The sequence below is a fragment of the Aspergillus melleus genome (genome assembly GCF_016097325.1).
Source record: "Aspergillus melleus strain CBS 546.65 chromosome Unknown contig1, whole genome shotgun sequence".
NCBI lineage: Eukaryota > Fungi > Ascomycota > Eurotiomycetes > Eurotiales > Aspergillaceae > Aspergillus > Aspergillus melleus.
In genome coordinates this window covers 3,081,690-3,100,409 of record NW_025763370.1, presented here as the reverse complement: position 1 = coordinate 3,100,409, position 18,720 = coordinate 3,081,690, and the positions used below count along the sequence as shown (strand labels likewise).

The following is an 18,720-nucleotide window of genomic DNA, read 5'->3' as shown; positions in this document are numbered from 1 at the left end:
CCGGCCAGGAACCGGGCATCATCTGGGAATTTCTATAGTTCATGACGCACGGATGAGGCACAAATCGATTAGTATCCATTTACAAGTAAACTGATTCTATGCACAATTATCTAAGACTGGGTATCACTCTCTGAATCCTCACTGCCCATCAGAACCTTCAAGGCTGAGATCCACTTCATCACCTCATGTTGTAAGGCAGTCAGTTTAGCCATGACGGCCATCAGGCTGGGGTCCTGGCTCTCCACTCGCACCTTCTCCTTCACTTTGACCTCTTCGCCTTTCCAGGTAAAAACATCACCAGCCTCGTCATGCGGGCGATGGCGAGTACCGAAGATCCGATCCCGCAAATTGAACCCGGTCAACGAGATATCAGTCGCAAAGGCAGTTGGAGTGTGATTGGGGGTAATGGGCTCGAGGGTCCTCAGATACAGCACGAGAGCTGAATCTGCAATCGAGAGGTGGAATGAAAGTGATGAGGGAAGGGGAGGATCGAACATCTTTACAGCATCGAGTTAGTGGCCACCAGAGCATAGAGCGAGATGAACGTGCAGTCCCGGCACGGCATCTGGTAAGACTTACCTCCTCAGCTGCACTAGTTTCCCACCATTTGCCTCTGACTTTATCACTCTCGCCCTTCAGCATTTGCCGAGCCTCGGAGATGGTCTCATGCAAAAGGTGTAATTGACCGAATATAAAACTCGCATTGAGCGGGTCCCCGGTCCATGTGCTAACGTCCACAACATCGAGGCTCTGACTGACCAAGTTTCTCACCGAGGCCAGTTGGTTTAACATGAGCTCTGGAGCATCTGGGCCGGTTGACAGGCACAATCGAGTTGTGGGCGAGCCACGCACCGATGCAAGGGAGCTAAGGCGTAGCTGGATATCCTGTTGCATTGACGTAATTCAGCGCCTTTGTGCGTGCAATTGGGCAGAAAATAGAGCACTTTCAAAGTGCCGGAAGGGCAAAAGTTTAAACAAACATACGCCTTTCACAATTTTGGTACCAACTCTTGTGACGAACCCTTTTACATTCTCGGATCGCAGAGACGATAGGACCAATGTGCTACCAGGCTCCTTGGGAGCCAAAAGCGCTTCACATTCATGGAGACCTTCCCTCAAGGATGCTAGCGAGTCTTGCAAATTGCGCAGTAGCCATTCCAGCTCTTTCGCCTGTATAGAATGTCAGAAAATCCAATCGAGTTCTACCAGTGCTGGAGCAATGATTCGGTAAGCAAAGCGTGGGATGGGCAAAAGCACCTACCAATGCGCTGTCGGCTTCCTGCTCCAATCGCTCCGGAGGCAGGGGAGGGTATGCCCAGGTAGCCATCTTGCAGATCGGGCCAAAGAACAGAGCAGTCGGCTTCTTTAGCCCTGAGTTTCGGGCAGTCGGATGTGCCTAGTGTCCCTTAGGCCTTCGCAACGTTGGATAAGGAGCTCTGGGCCCTAGTGATGCAGTTCACCGCAAACCGCCAAAGAAAAAGACGGTCGCATTAACTCCTACGATGATCCACCGCGACCCAGTCGGACCAGAAAGTGTCAGCCTAATGGAGTCAGGAGCGGACGAAATCAAGGCTCGTGGATGGTGCAACGTCAAATAGAGCAGCGATGGGATTCTGCGACAACGTCATGGACCCCGTGCTGCGCTAACCCGGTCGGGGCTAGTAGGAACATAGAGTTCGGTCTAGCCGAGGACAGCTAGCGGGGTTGCAATAACGATGACGTCGAGATCTCCCGGCGCTGCTCTGGACATGGACGACCCGGCGATGATGAACGCTGCAGAACCTTCGATCGAGGGTGCAGAACCGCATGATGCGTTCTCATTATTATATCACTACTCTGCTCCCCTGCCGACTCGAGAGGACGTCACCGGTACCTCCGGAGATCCGTCTTATTAGTTGAAAGTCCTACCAGTGCCATCTGGGTCTGCAACCCTCCAGATTTTTTTTGTCGCTCCTTGCGCCTTGACTTCTAAGTACTTTTTTTGCTCTTTCATTCTACTGAGCGCACTATTATTGTCGCGATCGCCATCTCACTTGACGGTCGAGTGGTCTATACAAGCAACTTCCAAACCGAAAGCGAAGGAAGCGAGCCCTAGCAACCATGCCTTTGAGCAGTACGTTCCCACCGAACGAACCCTTAGTGTCCTACATTTCGAGCACACACATTGACATGAAGACTGTATAGGAGCGGCGCTGGGCTTTCTCGGCCTATTCTTCACAGCCTCAGCTCTACTGCTGATGTTCCTCACCATTCTCGGTGGAGCAAAGAACTCGAACCCTTTGAACCAGATCTATCTGCTTCAGGTCGACACGAGCAATATCCCCGGTGCCCCCGATCTATCTCGATGGACCTTCTGGAATCTCTGTCGTGTCGATGCAGATGGGAAGAGTCAGTGTGGAAAGTCGTACCCCGATTTCCCCTTTGACCCGCCAAGTCACCGAAACTTCGACACTACGACCAACATTCCGCCAGAGTTCGTTGGGTAAGGCGACTTCCGAACAATCCTGCCGTGCTTGTACGTGGGCTGATAATGCGATTGCAGATCGAAGCACTACTTCCTGACTTCTCGGTTCATCTTCCCCTTCCTGATCATCGCCCTGTTCTTCGCCGTGGTGTCCCTCTTCACCGGATTCCTGGCCATGTGCACCCGCATTGGAAGCTACCTCTCGTCCCTCATGGCGTGGGTTGCTCTGTTCTTCCAGATCATCGCTACCTCTCTAATGACGTGAGTGGATTTTCCTTCTGCGACTGAACGCCACGCACGAAGCGTTAGATCGTTTGCTAACATTACAACCAGCGCCGTCTTCGTCCAGGGCCGTAACAGATTCAGCTCTAACGGCCAGGTCGCCAAGCTCGGTGTCAAATCGTTCGCCTTCATGTGGACCGCGGTGGCTTGTCTTCTCTTGTCTTGCGTCCTGTACTGCATGGGCGGCGCTGTCGGCAAGCAAGAGAAAGGATACAGTGGGCGCGAGCACCGACGTCGTGGCTTCTTCTCCACCCAGCGATCTCGCAGCGTTCGGAGCAACAAGGAGGCGAACCCATAATCGACTCGTTGCGCATCGCATGCCTGAGCTATCGCCGCTGTTCGCACGACAAGTATGGATCGGCTGTGGTCATTTCTCGCATACCCGCAAGCCAACCAGGTCCAGTTGTATGTTCCAAGGATATCCATCCTACCACGCTTGAATTTCTTCGCTGGCAAAAGCAAAATTTCCAAATCTCACCCGAGTCTGCTGAACATGCTTTTAGTATGACTCAAAAGAGATACCCCACGCTTTTCGTTGTTTGTTCAGTCCCGCGTACTAATTACGTTTCCCTGCTATGCTTTGACAGTTTGAGCAGGGCAATCTTGTTGCCCTGCGCTCGCCCTTAATAATTTTTCCCCCTGAGTTATGCTGATGGTCTACGTGTGATTGCCGATTGAATGACTTATGTCACGAGTGTTGTTTTGATGTCCAGTATCTAGTAATTGTAATATAATGGGAAGCTATTTTATACTTGATGGTTTTAGTGGAACTCCGGATTCAGTAAGATCTACAATAGGTACAATGGTGTTTACTTCGAAATCTATAAATTTCTATAGAAAGCAACCTGTATATATACTTTTGAAGAACCTTCATCGATACATTCGTCATCAAGAAATCATTGCAAAGACAGCGTACTCCGTAGGGCATAATTCTGTTGACCTCGGTGTTTTCAGCTGACTCAAACCATCGGTCCAGTTTGTCTAGCGAAGGAATATGCAACACAGAAAACAGAGCGATGGGGCAACAGGAGGCACAGAGCTTAATCAGAAAAAAGAAATTTGATATTCTAAATGGTTCATAAACAAAAGGTGCAGGACATAAAGCATGAAAGCGCGGGTCCAAGGATATGAGAGGGAAGTTTCATCAAAAGGAGAAGAGAAGATACTGTGCAATCACTTAGATGAAACAGTCTAAGGAGCCTGGACGGCACCGCGGACAGCACTCTGGCCTCCAACCTCACGGGCAGTGATCTGCAGACCCAGGTCGGCGTTGACGTGAACCATCAACTCAACCTTGTTGCCAGCCTTGACGCCCTTGACGGCAAGCTCGGCAACGGGCTTCTCGGTCTTCCAGACGATCTCGCGGGTCTCCTCCTCCTCCTCGTCGTCGGAGTCGAAGTCAGAGTCGTCGTCTTCTTCGGTCTTGGTGGGCTTCTCCTCCTTGGCCTTGGGCTCGGGCTTGGTGACCTTGATGTCACGGACACCCTCAACGACGCGGATGAGGACGTCACCACCCTCCTTGGGGGCGGAGTACTGCGCAATGCGACGAGCGGGGAGAGCAGTCTCGGCGTGCAGGAGAGCCTTGAACTCGGTGGCATCGCCCAAAGCGAACTCAACACCAACGGCGTTCTTGAGGTGAGCGGTGGCAGTGACCATAGGGTGGATGGACTGCTCGATGTCGTCCTTCTCGAATTCCTGGATCAAAGAAGCCTGGATGGCGGCACCACGGGCGGACAACTCGGAGGGGTTGATGGCGCTAGTGAGCGTCGAGGGGGCAAGGATCTTGGTCTTCTCGTCGAAGATGTTGCGAGCCAGCTGGGCAATCTTGGGGGTGTGCGAGGTACCGCCCGAGAAGATAACCTAAGTGGGTGGTCAGAAAGACAGTCCTTGTTTGCTAAACAAATAATGGCAGTAAAAACATACCTCATCGATGTCCAGAACATCAAGGCCGGCCTTCTGGACAGCCTGCTCGATCAGGCCGGTGAACTGAGCGAACACCTTGCCCGACAGCAGCTCGTACCGCGTGCGGTTGACGGTGGAGCCGTAGTCAACACCATCGGCAAGAGACTCAATGCTCAGGGTAGCGTTGGTACCCAAGCTGAGGGCCTTCTTGGTGGCCTCACCCTCCAGCTTCAGCTTGGCAAGACCGCGGGCGTTCTCCCGGGGGTCAGTCTTGTGCTTCTTCATGAACTCCTTGGCGAAGTGGTCGATGACGATCTTGTCCAGAGTGGCACCTCCGAGCTCGTAGTCGTGGGCAGTGGCGAGGATGGTGTACATTCCGCCGCGGCAAGCGAGCACAGCAGCGTCGGAGCGGGTACCACCAAGGTCGGCCACAACGACAAGCTTGTCGGTCACGGTGGCCTCGGGGCGGGCATCGTAGGCCAGGGCAGCAGCGACGGGCTCGTGGATCAGCTGCAGGACTTCAAGACCAGCGTCCTTGGCGGCCGCGGTCAGGGCTGTCCGCTGAGCGTCGGTGAAGTCGGTGGGCACAGTGATAACGGTGGCGTTGACTTCCTTACCCAGGAAATCGGTGGCAGACTGTTTAAGGCGACGGAGGTGACGGGTGGCGATCTCGGAGACGGTGACAGTGTTAGGAGTCTCGCTTTCGGTATCACGGATCGAAAAAGCCACGGTAGAGTCGCTCTGCTGGGGGTGGGCCGAGTTGTGGCACGGCGTGGGGTCTATCGACTTGAAGCTGTGTATTCTGTCAGCGATGCTCGTTCCTCCATGAAACCAGATGAGGTTTAATTACTCCTTGCCAAGGTAGTCGCGGAAGTAGGCGACGGTGTTCTGGGAGTTGCGGATGAGCTGGGCCTTGGCCTGGGTACCGTGGTATTCTTCGCCATCGATGTACGAGAGAACGGTAGGGATCTGACGGTCTATATCGAACAATTAGAATTTCGCTCTTTCAACAGCGATAAGAACGTGTGGGCAACATACCTCCTTCTTCGTTGGCAATAACCTCAGCCTTGCCCTCCTGTGCACAAATCTCCGTTAGTTGATGCCATTCTCTTTCGTTGAACTAATTCGCAGAAGATCGAAAATTTGGAGGACCGCGGACCGCCGAAATTTCTCACGTACAGGGTTAATGCGGGCAATGGAACTAGAGGAGTTGCCAAAGGAGATACCGATGGCGAATCGCTCCGCGGCGCCGTTGACTCCGTCACTCATTTCGAAATATAGATAGGAGAAAAATGGGAGGAAGAAAAAAAAGGAAAAGAGGGAGTTTGAAGAGGAGGGGGAACAGGAGAGTTGAAAATGGGGGAGGGAAACGAGTAGAATCGGCCGTCGGACTGATCGTCTCCCAAAAGGAACGAAGAAAAAAAATTTTGGATTGTTTGACGGAGCGGCGGGCGGTGGCTGGTGCTTATCGATAGGGTTCAGTGGCGGTGCCGGGATGGTCAAGCCACACTTGCTGGCCCGGACACAAAGCGGATCTAGAGAGAGTGCAGCCTGTCTTTCCTTTTTTCCATTAAGACTATTCTGTTGAAATTTCCCTCATTGACCCAACTCCCCCTATTGTGTAGTCACTACATAGCTACAAGTACACACTGTGCAAACCACCTTGAGATCTGTGTATCACGTGCTGATAACGCGATAAGCGGCTGCTTCTTGCAAAAAGCCGTCGACCGCAGAACAACCAAATCCACCCACTTGAACAAACATTTGAACGCAGCGCCCATCATGGCCTCTCCATTGATACTTCTCCCGGGTGACGATGTCCCTTCGGAACATCTCCCCTCCAACGATTCGGCGCCGCTGAGACTGGGCCCCGGTCTTCGCCTGCTTTCGCAACCATCCACATCGCCCGCGCCCACCGACGCATCAACGCATGTTCTCTCCGCGACCCAGGCCGGAATCCTTTCCACAGATCCCCGACGGAACGCAGTCTCTATCCTCTCGTTCCCCAATCGCCGCTACACCCCGACTACGAATGACCTAGTAATTGCGCAAATCCACCACTCCAGCCCGGACTATTTCCACTGCATGATCACGCCCCAGACCCCGCAGGCAGTGCTGGGACAGCTATCGTTTGAAGGAGCCACAAAGAAAACGCGACCGATGCTGAAACAGGGAGATTTAGTTTATGCGCGTGTATTGTCAACGGGTCTGGGTGCCGGAGCTGAAGTCGAACTCACTTGCGTCAACCCTGCTACTGGAAAGGCCGAACCCGGGGGTCTGGGCCCGTTGACCGGCGGAATGGTCTTCGATCTCTCCGTTGGTATGGCGGCTCGATTGATGCGAGCCAGTTCGTCTACGTCAGATAACGAAGATGGTGTTGAAGGGTTGGTGGTGCTGGACGAACTGGGCAAGAAGCTGGAGAAAATCGGCGGCTTCGAGATCGCAGTCGGGCGGAATGGCAAGGTGTGGGTGGACTGTGCAAATGGAGGAGAGTCGGCTGTCAAGGCGACGGTGGCCATCGGACGGTGCCTCGACGCGATTGACGCACAGAATCTGCAACCAGCAGAGCAGAGGAAGTTGGTTTCGAGGCTATTGCGAGAAATGAAGGTCGATACTTGAAGCGTCCCTAGCGGATACTGTTTCTTCGAGCGGTTTTCACGTCTATTTATTTGTGGTATCTCCTTTTTCTTATTCATTATATGTAAATACGAATGTATACGACAGACCGATTCTATAATAAACCAATGGTCACTCCACTGCACGTCCTGTAGCGTTTGTTTAAAAAAGAAAAGGGAAAAAAAAAAGAGTGCGGAAAAGGCCGCGCCGCCCGGGCCATGCCATACCCAAGTAGCTTCAACTGGCGACGGACTTTTTTCTCTTTCTTTTTTGCGCTCTGCCGATGTCACCCCCATAAGAACCACCTTTTGCCCGCCACTTTGCCCACCAATCTTTCGGTTTCCCTCCTGCTGAATTATCGCTCTAAAATCGCCCATTCCAGATGGGTCAAGGGGCGTCTCAGCCTGTAGATGAGGGGGAACTCTCTATCCAGTCTTCCGACGATCACAGTACGTTGTTTACCCCGAAGATGAAACCAGAAACTCCTCTCGGAACTACACTGACAACATTCTATCGCACATAGAACCCAAGGAAAAGAAATCGCATAAGAAATCTTCAAAAGCTTCAAAAAAATCAAAGTCACATGCGAAATCGACCGACGAGTCAGCAACGAAGCGGAAACGGAAATCTCACGACCATGACAAGGATTCTGTCGCGCCGGTGCCGACTGCTTCTCCCGTTTGCGATGATCAAAGCTCTCGTCCTGTGAAGCGCAAAAAGATGCGCGAGGAGGACAATACGGAAATAGAAGTGCCTGATTCCGATGATCGCAAGCCGGACATGACGGCCCTGAAGACGAACGAGCAGCCAGCTACCAGGTCCCCTCCCACTGTCCGATCCCCCACTGAAGGAAAACAACACCACGGCTCCTCGAAACGTGCTAGCAAGCCTGAAGTGACACCCAATCCTAAGGATGAGGAGGTATCAAATCCCGAGTCTGAGCAGAGCTCAGAGGATGAAAAGCAAGAACACGAAGAACACTCTTCAATGCCTAGCGCACGACGTCAAAGAGTTATGGGACGAGGGGACAAACGTTATTCTGAAAACGGTCGGGTAGTGGGACACTTTCACCCGGAAGAGATCCAGCAGATCGAAAAGTTCAAGATAGAATTCTGCAACTCCTTTGCCATCACTGGAAACGATTTCGACGAAATGGTTCAGCACGCGGTACGGGACAAGGAAGCTCCATTCCCTGGGGCTCATATCATGCCGAAAATAGAATTTTGGCAGTCTATCTACGATGTCATCCCAAATCGGGACCGTCGCTCGGTTTACCGCTTCATGAGACGGCATTTCCAGTCTTCGGAGCAGAAACCCCATGTCTGGACGCATGAACAGGACGAAGAACTGGTCGAACTCTATGAGGAACACGGCCCCAAATTCGCCTACATAGCAAACCTTTTGGGAAGAAACGATGACGATGTAGTACAGAGATGGAAGAACAGGCTGCAGCATCGGGGAACCATGAACCGGGGACCTTGGACAGATGATGAAACCGAGGCTCTACGCAATGCTATACAAGAAGCGTGGAACAAGTTGAAGGAAAACAACAACAACGTTGGCGCGGACATCTATGAGATGGACGAGAAACTGGTCGCTTGGGGTGCTGTCAGTGACAAGCTTCAGAATCGTCGCTCGAGGCAGCAATGTGGGGATAAATGGCGCAAACTCAGACGCAAAATTTTAATGGCACGCGGACAGGAGAGTGGAGGTTCTTTTGGAGCTGCCAAAGAGCTCCAGCGGCATAGTTTGGGCAAAATGTTGACAGGACAACAAGATGACAAGAATGCTGGAAAATATCTAAGCAATCCATATGTCTTCGATTCCGACGATTCCGACGATGATGATATGAATGAGGGCTCCGAAGACGGAAAGGTTACAACCGCTCAGTCAGAAAGCGATGAACGCCAATCTCCTGTTCAGAAGGAAGAGACGAAGTCTCCCGCAGCTTCTTCTATCCCCAAATCAGTGCCCAAGGCCGATTCGGATGCAAATTTTGGCTCGGAAACTGGTGAATCAAGTTCTGAATCCGAACCGGAAAACAACAATCCAGGTTCGGACTCAGACGAGGATGAGGAGAGCCATACAAGCATGGAGCCCAACGCAGTGCAGCCTACGAAGCATAAGCAATCGAGCGGGCAAGAAATGAAGGAATCTATCAAGCCTTCGGTAGCGAACAAATCCAAAATGGATAGCGATGATTCGCAGGGAAACAGCAAAAAGCGGAAACCTGCAGAGAAGACTAACAATGCTGCAACCACTCCCAATAAGAACAAGTCTGTGCAGGAGAGAGAGACCTCGCCTGAATCTTCTTCTGAAAGCGAGGACAATGACAGTGAAGATGATAAGTCCAAGACTTCCGCTCACAGCCAAGGTTCATCTCAAGATCAAGCACAGAGCGTGGAGCCCCAGACTCAGCTGTTTAATGTCAAGACCGAGGCAAGGTCAACTGCTGGCGAAAGGTCGAATGGTGCATCCGGTGACGACAGTGAGAGCGAAAGCCCAAGTGGAAGTGGAAGTGGAAGTGGAAGTGAAAGTGAAAAGGAAAGTGAAAGCGATGACGAAAGTGATATGGATTTGGACGTCCCGCCCAAACGTGAGCCAGAGAAGCCTACACCGAAACTGCTTTCCCCGGTAAAGGCGAATCCCAGGCCTCGGCTATCCCTCCAGCAGATCAAAGAAAACCTCAAAAACGCGAAGCCAAGTCCCGCCATCACGACGCCAGCGCCAGCGCCAGCGCCAGCGCCAGCGCCAGCAGAGAACTCCTCGTCCTCGGATGAAACTGAGAGCTCTAGCGATAACGAAAGCGACAGCGAAAGCGAAAATGAGAATGATATGGATCTGGACCTCCCACCCAAACGTGGGCCAGAGAAGCCTACACCGAAGCTACCTTCCCCAGTAAAAGCGAACCCCAGGCCTCGGCTATCCCTCCAACAGATCAAAGAAAACCTCAAAAAAGCGCAGCCAAGTCCCGTCATCACGACGCCAGCACCAGCAAAGGACTCGTCCTCCTCGGATGAAACTGAAAGCGAAAGCGAAAGTGACAGCGAAAGCAACAGCTCTAGCGAAGATGAACCGGCAAAACCAACCAAGAAGGCTTCTCCTGTTCGAACGAAGGGGCCTGCTCAGATCCCATCGCCTAAGAAAGTCGACCCAGTTGCAAAGAGAGCGAAGTCCTCGTCTGACGACAGCTCTAGTGAGAGTGACAGCGACAGCTCGCCTGCGAAGCCTGTGAAACAGGGCTCCCCGGTCAATATCAAACGAAAGGCCCAGGTTTCTCCTGTCAAGTCCACAAGCAAGCCAGCCCCAAAACCGGCTTCGGACGATAGTGAAAACAACGATGGCTCTGGTTTCTCCTCTTCTGCCTCAGAAGACGAGGACGAAAGCGAATCGGAGGATCCCAAGCCCACGATTCCGGCAAAGACGGAGCCTAACAGTCAAACCCGCCCGGTCAAGCGTCGCTCCACTTCAGCTGCTTCATCTGATGGCTCTAATTCCGATTCCGACTCTGCCGCATCTGCGGATAACTCTGCTTCTGATTCCGAATCTGCTTCCGAATCTGAACCCAAATCCAGCTCGAAATCGAAGGTCAAGCCCCGGTCTTCACCACCAAAGCGATCCATAGACCAAAACTCCAAGAGAAAGCGCTCCTCCACGTCCACTTCAACCTCAACGCCAACCGCAGCGCGTTCAGTCGCCTCCCGCAATATCAAACCCGAGGCCAGCAGCGCAAGCGAATCGGATACCAAGCCCCCGGTCAAAAAGACCAAGGTCAAGAAAACCGCATCGCCGGTTCCTGGGCAGAAGAGGAAGACTCCTGTCAAGCAAGAGCAGGGCTCTAGTGGTAGCGACAGCGAGTCTTCGAGTTCTTAGACAGATAAAGGGGTTGAATAAATAGAGGATTTGCTTTTGTGGTCGTTGGCCGGTACGGAGTAGTGCATTGCTTAACTTACGACGAATAATGAACGATTCTTGTTTAGTTGGATTGGAAAAGCTGTTGTCTTTTTGCTATGTTTTGGGTTAGAGTCTTGTAATATTTCCTGTAGATTGTTCAAGGCTCTCTCCCTCGCTTTCTCTCGAGGCTTTAATGATGAAACATTTCGTTTATCTCAGATGCGATAACATTCCTATCGAACTTATGTATCGCATGTTCTAACTAATCAATGCTTGCTCATGAAAGGAAACACACTTCTATATAGACTCGCAAGTAAACTAATCTACAACTCATCCTTCTCCCACGCAGAAGGCTCTTCTTCCTCATATACATCGTCCCCATCCTCATCCTCCTCCTGAACCTCAGCCCGCAATTCCTCCTCCTTCTGCTGACGCTCCGCATCCACTCTCTTCGACAACGCCGCGATCTCATCATCATACTCCGTCCACTCGGGAACCTGTCGCCTGGCCCGATCTAACTTCGGCTCCTTCGTCTGCGGGTTATTACACAGATCGATTGTCCGCGCCTGGCCGAGCGATTCATCCGAGCACCACGTCTCGCACCACAGCCAGTCCTGGGGCAGACTCTTAATCGGAATGTGATGCTGCATGTGGTTCGGGAGGTCTTGGTCCAGGTTGCTCAAGCTGTTCGGGTCGGCGGAGAGCATCTGGTACTGGCCACGGAGACGGTCGCCGGCAGCGAGAGCCCGGAAACGGTTCAGGTCGACGACGTACAGCGCCGAGATGTGGTAGGGCTGGCCGCGGAGGAAACTCTTCCAGTATCCCTGTTTCCAGAAACGGAAGCCCTCGATCTCTTCGCGCGAGTCGCACATGGGCGTGAAGCCGTACGGCGCGCCTTCGAGGTCGAGCGTGACGAGGTCGTACATGTCCGTGCGGACGACTTGGTCGGCGTCGACGAAAATCACCTTGTCGAGGTTCAGCGGGAAGAGCACGTCCAGGAAGAGGATCTTGTAGCCCCAGATCTCGCGCTGTTTCTCGCGCTGGGCGCGCAGCCAGTGCGGCCATTTGAAGGTGACCATTTCGTATTGGAAGCCGTATTCGGCGGCGAGGTGCGGGAGGAAGGATTTGAAGGAGGGGGAGAGGAATTGCTCGATGAACCAGAACTTGACGGTGTGTTTGGTGTTTTTCATCACTGAGACCATCATGATGTTGAGCATTCGTTCGTAGAGGTGGCCGCTCGCGACGGAGAAGATGTTGATGTCGGCCTGCTTTTGGGACAAGCCAGCTTTGGAGCCGACGCCGACGCTCGAAAGAACGTTAGAGGCAAAGCCGAATCCCTTGGAGACATAGTCCATGGCCGTGCCCGCTTTAGGGCCTGTCTCCAGGACATCTTCCATTTCCTGACCCTTCTTGCGGGACAGGCGAGGGAACAGAGTTTTGCCCTGGAAGGAAAGCAGTGCCACTTCGTTGTTGTCGTCACCGGGCTGGGGGCTGTATCCCAGACCACCAACGCTATCGAGATTGAAAATGCGCTCGCTGGAGCCAGGTTTCAGATTGATCTTCCATAGTCCAGGCTGTGTTTTGAATTGGAAGTATCCCAGGTTAGCCATGATGATGGTATCCGAGTAGTAGGGATTGTTGTCGGTTCCAATATTCAACTGAACTCCACTTGGAGGGCTCTTGGTGGTCAAATCCCGGGAATGGCCTTCGATCAAGATATGCTCCAAGGCGTATACCGCTTCGACGTCGGAGTCGGGATTCAAAGAGCTTAATTTGATATTATCAAGGTCATGGATGGAATCTTGGGGAGCCACAAGCCAGGATGACGGTACGTCCATACCCAAGGTAAGAAGCGCCTCGACTGGCACACCTCTGAACGAGGCCGTAGGCCGTGAGATAGACCCATTATCGTTGAACGAAGGCTCTGAGTTCAGAACATAGCGGTAGAATCGCTTGGTGGGGAGTTCTTGAATCTGCTCGCGCGGGTTTAAGAACAGCCTGACTCGTACACTTGCTAGTTCGGAAAGCACCTTCAGGATTGGGAGCCATCTTTGGGCGGTCTCCGAGCTTGGATCAATCGAAGCCAGAATCGTGATTGCTGGATCCTCGGAGTTCGAGACCGTAAGCACAGAACGAGAATTGCTCCATTTGTCGAACAAATTCATCCGAATGTCGGAAGTTGACTCGAAGATGCCCTCTGGTACATCAGATATGGTTGAGAGGGTGGTGAGAGACGTCAACTTGGCAAAAGCGAGAGGGCCAGGAATGTTTGAACCAAATCCAAGGTCCTTACAAGCTCTTGCGACCGGGCCAATCCGCTTTTCCTGTTCATAGGTCAAAAGCTGGTCTAAATCATCAACCGTCACGTCATGATGAATAGGCCCGATTGCCCTTCCATTCAGCACAAGCCCATTAACGCCTGTCGGGAAGCCAAGTTCCCGAACCAAAGACTGCTGGCCTGCCCAGAATTGGGAAATCTCTTCGGCTTCTTCGTTCGATGGAGGAGAAATGGCAGTGGAGCCGATATTGGCTAGAATTTGAGCGGGATCGACCTGCTTTCCTGTCTTGATAGAACGGTACAAAGAGGTAGATCCACCTGTCGCGGACGCCGGCTTCTCTGAGTTATGAACAAAGAGAACTTCCACTCCATTGTGCTTTTCTCGGTGTTCCAGAGCTGCAGTAAGCAATTGGAAACCACTTTCCGAATCAAAATCACCGACGGCAATCAGGTGGGCACTGTCAAGAGCATCGTCGTTTGTTGCGGCAACCAGTGGAGTTTCGCTCAGTACATGCTTCTGCGAGTCTGACACTTTAGCCAAATCCACGACCCGAATGTCCTTGGGATCTTCGGGAATAGCCCATTGACTGCGCCGAGGGAACGCCTTGGAAAGGAACACGCCTGGCAGCGAGGTAGTTTCCTCAATTACTCCATCGGCAATCCCATGTTGAAGTTCCTGCAGGTCTCTACTGATCCTCACGCTCACTTCCTGCATCCAGTTGCTCTTGCGTGGGACTGATGCTCCGTTGATGAAGCTTTGTGGAGCGTCAGGGGTGATACCGAGTCGATCCTGATAATGAACTGTTTGTGAAACCACGTTTTCGAGATCATCATTCTTCAGAACCTCATCGAACGAGAGCGCCTTCTTGTCAGGACGGACCTGTCGCTCCTTGGTCGCAGTCTCAAAGCAGCCTTTATCCGCTGATGCCGCCTTGTTCTTCTCCAAGGACTAATAAAAATGAGCAAGTCTAAAACAAAAGAGCTAGACGCTGATACTTACCTCGTCCAGATAATGAATAAGGCTTGCTAGACCATAGGTCTCCTGCAGATAATGAGCGACCTTCACCTGGGACTTTTGCCCGGCTGAGGACGCTATAGGGACTATAGCGAATCTGGCCGGGATACCCTTCTTCACGAACGCTTGCATGGTTCTGACAACAAAACTCAAGTCCTCGAGGCTGCTCAGGTCAACCGGGACCACAATGCTGTTCGCGTTACGGCGCACGGCCGGAAGTTGACCGGGATAAGTGCGTTGGAGGAACTGGGCCATGTTAGTATGTCGGAATTGAACAAACTATTTAAGGAAGGGCTCACTGCTTCCAGTTCCTCGGGCCAAGATTGGTACCTAGCATCCTTTTCAAGGTCATTGAGCCAGATGAGAACGCGACCTCCCTCGATATCATCCAGATAGTTATAACGCTGGGGTGCCTCCCGCGCCAGAGCCTCCCCCAGGAATTCGTGCGACAGAAGGCTCACTGCTTCTTGGGCAGATATCCCAATGTCACGGAACTTCTCGATCAATCTACGCTCACGACGCAGGTGTTCCAGAAGAGAGAACGCGTCTATCTGTCGAGAATCGATCTGGACACCGTTGATCCACATGACGTTGACGCCAGCAGGAAGCATCTGTAGTCGAGTGGAGCGAGTATCTTGTAGAAGTTCGGTAGTGGCGTTACGAGCTGCAACCTTGGCCGAGTACTTAGGGAAATCTTGCGAAAGCTTCACGAGGGTGTCCAAAGGATTCTCGCTGTCCATTACGTAGCTCACGGCATTTACTCCCAGACGTGCCACCTCGGAGGACGAGAGGGGTCTAAGGTCGTCTGGAGCGTCGGTTTCACCGGGCTCCACGTTGTTAGAATCTTGTTGTTCTGCCGCGCGATCATCGATGACAATATAATCCGTTCGCTTCAATGCGAGTTCAACGCCGTATCCAGATACAAAAAGCGGGCGTGGAGTCGAATGCTGGGGAGGTCGGTATCGGACTCGGTAGGAGATCTGGCCTTCTTTTGCCAGTGCGCTGAGCGTGTGGTGGAAGTCCCTAAACATAGGAGAAGCCACATCCGCGTACAGAATAGCCGGAGGGAGAGAGATATCCCCCAACACCCGGTCAAAAGGAAGCTCTCTTGGGTCCCTATCACGCCCGTCAGCCATGTGTCGAGCAACGCATTCCGCAGGGGAGAAAAAACTATCTACTCACATGTTTCCCAAAACATCCTGTTGGGCTCGCTCCAGAGTAGAAGAGCAGTACTGCTTGCCTTCCGTGTGCACCCACACTGGACAGGCGGCATCCTGCGCCGCCATTAACGAGTGCTGCACGGAAGCATTGTAGTATTGATAATGCGCCGTGACGCGGGGGCTCGCCGATCGAATCGCCAAAGACAATTTAAAGGACGACAGGCTTTCGGGTGTTCTCAGGTGTTCGCCCTCGTCCACAACTTGTAGGAAACGGTCATAGATTTCTTTGTCGGTCACGGCATCCTCGAAGGCTCCATCGGCGACGCGGTCAAGCAAAGGGAAGTAGGAAGTCGAGTTCTCTTCGGCAGCGGTTTCTCTACGAAATTAACATCAGCAACTCGGACTAGGTACAGCAGTCAACCGAAAGATCAGAGCGATCCAGCTTACAAGAGTTCTATGAGGTATGGCGGCGCATCAAATGAAGCTTGGAGGGCAACATTGACCGACGGGCTTGCTCGTACTAGGCAGGCCAGTCCAGCCGCCACAAGTGCAGTGAGTCGCCATGAGGGGACTCTTTTCGAGGTAGACCCCATCTCTGCTTGTCAATGGAGGATCCACTGCAGATAGGGCAATGGGTATGGGTTCAGATGACGTTATTTCCTAGCTAGCTAGTACCGTACTCCGAGTGAGGACGAGCAGCTAGTCACTCCACAAGCACGAGCACAAACTGAGATTCATGCAACAAGCAACCACCAGGTAGACATTGAGAGACAGACGGATCCCCGTCGACCAGCCGAAGAGTCGTGGAATAGCAAAATGGTTGCGTGGAGAGCATCAACAAGGCTTCCGGCCACCTGGTCGAGGCCCAGCTTCTACGGCGGGCGCAGCGGCCAAACGCGCAAGACTTCCGTGTCTTCTACGGCGGCCTCTGATTGGCCACCCTGTTGTGCCTGAGGATCCAAGGCATACACTAGAACTACCTGCCTATCGGAGTATGTCCCTTCGAGGCTTCATCTTTCTACTTTCGCTACGACACACCTTTTACGTTTGTTGTAGGATCTATTCATGCACTTATGTCTGCATTCTTTATTTGATTGATTCACATTTTGTTCATTAGACATCATCATTATCATAAGTAGGTCGTTCAGAAGCCGCTCAGGCTCTTTTCCTTGTTGCTTGGCAACCCAGTCAGTAGTGGTTGTTGTTGTTGTTGAAACTCTGCGATTTCCTTTCGCGCTGCGACTGGCATGCGAGTCTCAACAATAAAAAACAAATGGCAAAATCAACGCAAGAGGTAAGCGAAAAAATTAAAAGATCGAACGCAGGTAGCCAACTCCGAGAGACTCCGGTCTATAGACAAGTGAGGCTTTTTTGTCTTCCGTACTTTTGTGTCAAAAAAGAAAATAACCGTCGTGGTGAAAATACAATCAAATCAATCAAGTCAAATCACTCTTCTTGCAGAGAGTCCGCGCTGGGTTGCTTGGAATGAGGCCTTCTACGGCTTGTCGCTTCCCAAATCAACCTCTTGCGCTTCTGCTCGTCAATTGCAAAGAAGGACGAATGATCCACAGTTTTGCCGGGGATGTTTTCCGGACGAACGCCAAGGGCACTTGTGGACCTCATTTTCTTCAAGCCCTTGACTTTGCCGCTGTCGCTGAGCTTGCGAATTTCGCGCGCCAGCCGCTCTAATTTAGAACCGCCCGATTTGGAAGGCGTGTCGATGGTGGGCGACGGGGGCAGAGGCTTATCCAGAATGTCTTCTGCCCTGCTGCCGCTATCGTTGGCTGAGGAGGGAGAGGGTAACACTTCGGACGAGCCAAAGCTAATGCCTGAGTCGACCTTTCGACCTTTGTGTCGGGGTGGAACGTCTTCAACGGCCTCGGAGCTGTCGAAGCTGTCTAGGCTGTCAAAGCTAGCCGGGCCACTAACTGTCGAACATTCGTCGATGACCTCGCTAGCTGCCCGAACATATTTGTCCAAGGCATCTCGCACCAGCGGCCATCCGTTGTCTGAGCCTTCTGGCGCTCCCTGGCTGATGACCTTGTCAAGAATCACTTTGGCATTGTTGTTGTTAATGGCCGAAATGTACCGGAAGAAGCCATCTCTCTGAGACTTGAGGATCTGGGGAGTCAACTGCGAGGTGGGAGTGATGGTTCCCTCGGTCACGGGTGGAAACAGGGTGTTAAGCATGGCGATGCAGTTGGCTCTATTGAATGGCTCCATAAGCATCTCGTTGATCAGAGTCTGGAGTATCTTGATTAGCAATCGTTGCACGAGGGCAGGCCCGAGAAAGAGTCTTCACTTACCCAACGACGGAGACCAATGTAGATCTGGGTATAGAGCGCTTCCATCTTGCGGTTCTTCAGGTTCATGCTTTCGATCCATGCAACCACGCCGGGATATTTCTTCCTGAACTCCGAGTTCGCGCGGAGATCGTCGGGTTGGACTTCCAACCGCTGCAATGCGGCCGCCACTTCCTTCTTGCGACGGACCTCGAGGTCTTTGAGGTAGTCGAGACCAGTAAGGGCCTGGGGGAAATCGACAAACTCCAGCTCCGTAGCAAAGCAGCGACGAAGGAACGTAATCAGGAAAGTAGGGGGAAGCGAGCATGGTTGCGATCCTTTCTGAGAAATCTCGTGGGTCAACATGGCTCGAAAGTCGGAGTCACGACCCCATGGAGCTTCCTGTGACGACTCTGAAGACTTTGACGAGTGGGAAGCACGATTGGCAAACGCCGTCTCGGGTGGTCCGGCCGCGACTGGCGGTTGTCTCGTGGGGTTGCAGTTCAATGCATACATGTTGCGAAGTGGCATTTCATAGGTCTCGGGGTAACGAAGGCAATGTTCGAAGATCCAAAGGAAGGACGATCCATCTGGGTTGTCCAGAATCTCCTCTGGAGTGTGCGCCATGGTTCAAGTGTGTAGGTTGGTAGCGATAAAAAAGATCGATGTTTCTTCCCTGGGAGCGAAGAAGGGAGCGGGACAAAAAGAGACAGAATGGAAGGAGAGGATGGCTACGAAGACGAGATATAAGGATCGAGTAGAAGAGGGCTGGCAGCGAGCGAAAGGGGTAAAGGCCCAGAAGATTTTCGTGTGACGTGATAGGAGGT

At 52.4% G+C, this 18,720-nt stretch overlaps 8 protein-coding genes across 8 annotated transcripts; 4 read left to right on the top strand and 4 right to left on the bottom strand.

The window, feature by feature from the left end:
- Positions 1 to 58: 58 nt before the first annotated feature.
- On the bottom strand, positions 59 to 1,765 carry LDX57_001089 (uncharacterized protein). The gene is made up of 4 exons (XM_046082732.1): positions 1,262 to 1,765; positions 985 to 1,170; positions 580 to 885; positions 59 to 497 (listed from the first exon to the last, which is right to left on the bottom strand). Exons 1-4 carry the CDS (start codon positions 1,325 to 1,327, stop codon positions 111 to 113), a joined length of 945 nt encoding a protein of 314 aa, XP_045938689.1. The 5' UTR covers positions 1,328 to 1,765; the 3' UTR covers positions 59 to 110.
- Positions 1,716 to 1,895, top strand: LDX57_001088 (uncharacterized protein; the record flags this gene model as incomplete). The annotated part of the gene is made up of 1 exon (XM_046082731.1): positions 1,716 to 1,895. The coding sequence occupies one exon, from the start codon at positions 1,716 to 1,718 to the stop codon at positions 1,893 to 1,895; it is 180 nt and encodes a 59-aa protein (XP_045938688.1).
- A 205-nt stretch (positions 1,896 to 2,100) lies between these two features.
- On the top strand, positions 2,101 to 3,044 carry SUR7 (SUR7/PalI family protein; the record flags this gene model as incomplete). The annotated part of the gene is made up of 4 exons (XM_046082730.1): positions 2,101 to 2,113; positions 2,185 to 2,482; positions 2,543 to 2,725; positions 2,798 to 3,044. The coding sequence occupies 4 exons, from the start codon at positions 2,101 to 2,103 to the stop codon at positions 3,042 to 3,044; spliced, it is 741 nt and encodes a 246-aa protein (XP_045938687.1).
- A 456-nt stretch (positions 3,045 to 3,500) lies between these two features.
- On the bottom strand, positions 3,501 to 6,049 carry SSZ1 (ribosome-associated complex protein SSZ1). Its single transcript, XM_046082729.1, has 5 exons — positions 5,828 to 6,049; positions 5,687 to 5,723; positions 5,499 to 5,625; positions 4,670 to 5,441; positions 3,501 to 4,606 (listed from the first exon to the last, which is right to left on the bottom strand). The coding sequence occupies exons 1-5, from the start codon at positions 5,915 to 5,917 to the stop codon at positions 3,938 to 3,940; spliced, it is 1,695 nt and encodes a 564-aa protein (XP_045938686.1). The 5' UTR covers positions 5,918 to 6,049; the 3' UTR covers positions 3,501 to 3,937.
- A 381-nt stretch (positions 6,050 to 6,430) lies between these two features.
- RRP40 (exosome non-catalytic core subunit RRP40) lies at positions 6,431 to 7,267 on the top strand (the record flags this gene model as incomplete). The annotated part of the gene is made up of 1 exon (XM_046082728.1): positions 6,431 to 7,267. The coding sequence occupies one exon, from the start codon at positions 6,431 to 6,433 to the stop codon at positions 7,265 to 7,267; it is 837 nt and encodes a 278-aa protein (XP_045938685.1).
- Positions 7,268 to 7,956: 689 nt separating this feature from the next.
- LDX57_001084 (MYB DNA-binding domain protein) lies at positions 7,957 to 11,257 on the top strand. The gene has a single exon (XM_046082727.1). The coding sequence runs from the start codon at positions 7,985 to 7,987 to the stop codon at positions 11,135 to 11,137; it is 3,153 nt and encodes a 1,050-aa protein (XP_045938684.1). The 5' UTR covers positions 7,957 to 7,984; the 3' UTR covers positions 11,138 to 11,257.
- Positions 11,252 to 16,422, bottom strand: KRE5 (putative UDP-glucose:glycoprotein glucosyltransferase). Its single transcript, XM_046082726.1, has 5 exons — positions 16,059 to 16,422; positions 15,634 to 15,987; positions 14,751 to 15,567; positions 14,437 to 14,697; positions 11,252 to 14,385 (listed from the first exon to the last, which is right to left on the bottom strand). Exons 1-5 carry the CDS (start codon positions 16,202 to 16,204, stop codon positions 11,482 to 11,484), a joined length of 4,482 nt encoding a protein of 1,493 aa, XP_045938683.1. The 5' UTR covers positions 16,205 to 16,422; the 3' UTR covers positions 11,252 to 11,481.
- Positions 16,423 to 17,057: 635 nt separating this feature from the next.
- LDX57_001082 (uncharacterized protein) lies at positions 17,058 to 18,520 on the bottom strand (the record flags this gene model as incomplete). The annotated part of the gene is made up of 2 exons (XM_046082725.1): positions 17,058 to 17,855; positions 17,918 to 18,520. 2 exons carry the CDS (start codon positions 18,518 to 18,520, stop codon positions 17,058 to 17,060), a joined length of 1,401 nt encoding a protein of 466 aa, XP_045938682.1.
- Between the last annotated feature and the right edge of the window lie 200 nt (positions 18,521 to 18,720).

What these genes read in the sequence shown, in the direction of transcription:
- SSZ1 (XM_046082729.1), bottom strand. Translation starts at nt 5,917, where the DNA reads ATGAGTGACGGAGTCAACGGCGCCGCGGAGCGATTCGCCATCGGTATC. An exon ending in CCATTGCCCGCATTAACCCT is followed by an intron (nt 5,724 to 5,827) that starts GTACGTGAGAAA and finishes ATTTGTGCACAG; the next exon opens with GAGGGCAAGGCTGAGGTTAT. An exon ending in CGCGACTACCTTGGCAAGGA is followed by an intron (nt 5,442 to 5,498) that starts GTAATTAAACCT and finishes CAGAATACACAG; the next exon opens with CTTCAAGTCGATAGACCCCA.
- LDX57_001084 (XM_046082727.1), top strand. Translation starts at nt 7,985, where the DNA reads ATGCGCGAGGAGGACAATACGGAAATAGAAGTGCCTGATTCCGATGAT.
- LDX57_001089 (XM_046082732.1), bottom strand. Translation starts at nt 1,327, where the DNA reads ATGGCTACCTGGGCATACCCTCCCCTGCCTCCGGAGCGATTGGAGCAG. An exon ending in AGGAAGCCGACAGCGCATTG is followed by an intron (nt 1,171 to 1,261) that starts GTAGGTGCTTTT and finishes CATTCTATACAG; the next exon opens with GCGAAAGAGCTGGAATGGCT. An exon ending in GTACCAAAATTGTGAAAGGC is followed by an intron (nt 886 to 984) that starts GTATGTTTGTTT and finishes TCAATGCAACAG; the next exon opens with GATATCCAGCTACGCCTTAG.
- KRE5 (XM_046082726.1), bottom strand. Translation starts at nt 16,204, where the DNA reads ATGGGGTCTACCTCGAAAAGAGTCCCCTCATGGCGACTCACTGCACTT. An exon ending in CCATACCTCATAGAACTCTT is followed by an intron (nt 15,988 to 16,058) that starts GTAAGCTGGATC and finishes TTAATTTCGTAG; the next exon opens with AGAAACCGCTGCCGAAGAGA. An exon ending in CAGGATGTTTTGGGAAACAT is followed by an intron (nt 15,568 to 15,633) that starts GTGAGTAGATAG and finishes CGGGCGTGATAG; the next exon opens with GGACCCAAGAGAGCTTCCTT.